Below are 3,680 nucleotides of genomic sequence, written 5' to 3'. Positions count from 1 at the left end.
CCAGACCGGGAATCGAACCCGGGCCGCGTGGGTGAGAGCCACGAATCCTAACCACTAGACCACCTGGGAGCTACACGTACATATTCAATCCGACTGCTGTTTAGATAATTGTAGAATTTACAACGGATTTATAATTTGAAAAAATATGTTCCCAGACCGGGAATCGAACCCGGGCCGCGTGGGTGAGAGCCACGAATCCTAACCACTAGACCACCTGGGAGCTACAAGTACATATTCAAACCGACTGCTGTTTATATAATTGTAGAATTTACAACGGATTTATAATTTGAAAAAATCTGTTCCCAGACCGGGAATCGAACCCGGGCCGCGTGGGTGAGAGCCACGAATCCTAACCACTAGACCACCTGGGAGCTCCACGTACATTTTCAAACCGACTGCTGTTTAGATAATTGTAGAATTTACAACGGATTTATAATTTTAAAAAATGTGATCCCAGACCGGTGGGTGAGAGCCACGAATCCTAACCACTAGACCACCTGGGAGCTTTTACTACATTTACAGACCGACTGCTGTTTAGATAATTGTAGAATTTACAACGGATTTATAATTTAAAAAAATGTGATTCTAGACCGCATGGGTGAGAGCCACGAATCCTAACCACTAGACCACCTGGGAGCTATAAATACGTTTGCAGACCGACTGCTGTTTACATAATTGTAGAATGTAAATTTACAACGGATTTATAATTTTAAAATAATGTGTTCCCAGACCGGGAATCGAACCCGGGCCGCGTGGGTGAGAGCCACGAATCCTAACCACTAGACCACCTGGGAGCTACCCGTACATTTTCAAACCGACTGCTGTTTAGATAATTGTAGAATTTACAACGGATTTATAATTTAAAACAATGTGTTCCCAGACCGGGAATCGAACCCGGGCCGCGTGGGTGAGAGCCACGAATCCTAACCACTAGACCACCTGGGAGCTATGAATACGTTTACAGACCGACTGCTCTTTACATTATTGTAGAATTTACAATGGATTTATAATTCGAAAAGATGTGTTCCCAGACCGGGAATCGAACCCGGGCCGCGTGGGTGAGAGCCACGAATCCTAACCACGAGAGCCACGAATCCTAACCACAAGAGCCACGAATCCTAACTACTAGGCCACCTGGGAGCTACACGTACGTTTTCAGACCGACTGCTGTTTACATATTTGTAGAATTTATAGCAGTTTGGTAAACATTTCATTAAAGTCTTATATTAGTCTTATTCGTTCTCTTCTGGTTGTATAATACCCAACACTTCCTTAGGCTATTCGATCTTGTTCACCGATTCGACTCTGATCGAACTACCCCTAAGGTTGATGGCATATTGTGGGTGCTTCGTTTGCCAAAAGCAGCGGTTTCTTTATTTTTTAAAAATAACAACAATTTGATAAAATCCCGAGCACTTGATTGTGTAGAGTCTCAGATTCTACACTGAACGATTAAAAGTTGATGCTGAATAAAAACAATTGAAATTTCATGAATACTGCACTTTCATTCACTTGAAAAGGGAAGGGTATAAAAGCAGCAGTGTATTAAAATGAAGAAAAATTTAATAATTAAAAACCCGTTTGCGCACATGGCAGTACATATTGAATTAGGGAAGACTAAGCAATGTTAAAATCGTGGCAAGGAAATGTGTGTAGCAAGGTGAGGATTATAGTGGGGGTTGGGGTAAGATGGGACATGGTTTTATTCTTTTTTTCTTAAGACTCTTCGGTGATACATGAAGAACATTTGTTGAATTTTACTGCTGTATTATCATATTGTTTAAAACATGGTCAAGACATTTAGAAGTTGTGTGCGATAGGTGTCCCACCTTACACCACAGTACTATATGGCTATTGCTCATTCAAAGGTTTTCATATATTCCCTGTACCCCTCTGCACCGGTGACTAACGTGTCCATCCAGATTCTCATTGCTTCAGATGACGGGGCAACCAGGTAATAAACACGGTCGTAACATTTCACACAAAACGTTAACGATGGGTTAGGACTCTGTGGAATATTTTTGTTAATGTCATTATATTTTGGAAAACATTATACGGCACAGAAAAGAGAAAACTGGTGTAACTTATTCATCCTTGAGTGGTTGTGCAATGACAGTCATTAAATAAGACACAGTGGTTGGTGAGACGGCATCTAGCCCAGATAGGTTAAGGGTTCAAGACTCGGTGCTGCTACTGTTGTGAGCATTTGTGTCTTTAGACAAGAACAACAGTTTTTCCAACCCAGTGGTTTAATATGGGTTCTCTAAATTGTCACCCATACAATTTGTCCGGCGCCATGGTATAGTGGTTAGCGCGCCTGCCTGTAACCCAGAGGTTATGGGTTCAAGGCTTGACGCTGCTACCGTTGTGGGCGCATGTGTTCTTGAGCAAGACACTTCACGGCAATTGCTCCAACCCAGTGGTTACTAATGGGTTGTCAAAATTGTCAGCCATACAGAAAAACAATCACCCACAAAGTAACATAAATGGTAACCCGTAAGCGGGCACGAGGTGCATGAAGCAGAACACCTGTGTTATAACGACTGTCGTTGCGGCGCAATGCGAGGATAAATAAGTTACATACATGGTAACTCGTAAGCGGGCACGAGGTGCATGAAGCAGAACACCCGTTTTATAACGACTGTCGTTTTAAGAATAAAGAACTTATTCATTGATAAAATATATTTTCTTTCGATTATTTTAGAGATAAAGAGAATCTTCCGCAACCACTAGATGACAGTATTGAGTTCCAACCCAGTAAGTTTAACTTTTAAAATAATAAATAATAATATTATAAAACTGAAATAAAATAAATTGATTTGCTTTTTTCCTAATTTGCTGTCTGGTTGTTAAATTCTTTTTAATAATTTTAACAATGTCACTCCAGATTTTACCCTGCTGTTAGGTGTCTATACAAACAAGCAGAGCCAAAGTATATTGCATTCACCACATTAATCAATGAGGTTCCCTATGTTTGACAACTATGAGTGTAACTGTATTTTTACAATGTCCCCCCAGATTTTACCCTGTTGTTAGGTGTCTATACAAACAAACAGAGCCAAAGTATATTGCATTCACCACATTAATCAATGAGGTTCCCTATGTTTGACAACTATGAGTGTAACTGTATTTTAACAATGTCACCCCAGATTTTACCCTGCTGTTAGGTGTTTATACAAACAAGCAGAGCCAAAGTATATTGCATTCACCACATTAATCAATGAGGTTCCCTATGTTTGACAACTATGAGTGTAACTGCATTTTAACAATGTCACCCCGGACTTTACCCTGCTGTTAGGTGTCTATACAAACAAGCAGAGCCAAAGTTTATTGCATTCACCACATTAATCAATGTGGTTTCCTATGTTTGACAACTATGGATGTAACTGTATTTTAACAATGTCACCCCAGCTTTGATTATATTTAAACCTCCAGGAGATAAAAGATTGAGTTGGTTATTTGAGGATCAACCTCACAGCGGACGATCGACGTATATATTACCCCAGCCCCAACACTTAAGGGAACCAGAGATCACCCACATGGTGGAACCAGAGATCACCCACGCGGTGGAACCAGAGATCACCCACACGGTGGAACCAGGGATCACCCACGCGGTGGAACCAGAGATCACCCACACGGTGGAACCAGAGATCATCCAAACGGTGGAACCAGAGATCACC

At 41.2% G+C, this 3,680-nt stretch overlaps 2 protein-coding genes and 5 non-coding genes across 10 annotated transcripts in view; all 7 read right to left on the bottom strand.

Annotated features, from left to right (window-relative positions):
- Nucleotides 1-69, bottom strand: trnae-cuc. Its single transcript has one exon. It is a non-coding gene; the product is annotated as a tRNA-Glu (tRNA).
- Nucleotides 1-3,680, bottom strand: part of LOC100181442 (ectonucleoside triphosphate diphosphohydrolase 5) — a 17,683-nt gene that overhangs the window by 10,804 nt on the left and 3,199 nt on the right. The window lies entirely within an intron of this gene.
- trnae-cuc lies at nt 149-220 on the bottom strand. The gene has a single exon. It is a non-coding gene; the product is annotated as a tRNA-Glu (tRNA).
- trnae-cuc lies at nt 300-371 on the bottom strand. Its single transcript has one exon. It is a non-coding gene; the product is annotated as a tRNA-Glu (tRNA).
- On the bottom strand, nt 723-794 carry trnae-cuc. The gene has a single exon. It is a non-coding gene; the product is annotated as a tRNA-Glu (tRNA).
- On the bottom strand, nt 874-945 carry trnae-cuc. The gene has a single exon. It is a non-coding gene; the product is annotated as a tRNA-Glu (tRNA).
- The window catches only part of LOC100186226 (pleckstrin homology-like domain family B member 1), a 16,285-nt gene continuing 13,942 nt past the window's right edge, over nt 1,338-3,680 (bottom strand). For 3 of the 4 annotated variants that reach the window (XM_018811338.2, XM_018811337.2, XM_002128501.4), the window contains one exon: nt 1,546-2,008. In XM_018811338.2, the coding sequence (XP_018666883.1) occupies nt 1,859-2,008 (150 nt within the window). In that variant the 3' untranslated portion in view covers nt 1,546-1,858. Of the gene's footprint in view, nt 2,009-3,680 lie in introns of all 4 variants that reach the window. The other variant, XM_018811335.2, reaches the window with a different exon arrangement.

Source organism: Ciona intestinalis, chromosome 3, assembly GCF_000224145.3.
Source record: "Ciona intestinalis chromosome 3, KH, whole genome shotgun sequence".
Lineage (NCBI taxonomy): Eukaryota > Metazoa > Chordata > Ascidiacea > Phlebobranchia > Cionidae > Ciona > Ciona intestinalis.
The sequence above is the reverse complement of the archived record's forward strand: the minus strand, read 5'-3'. Positions and strand labels throughout refer to the sequence as shown.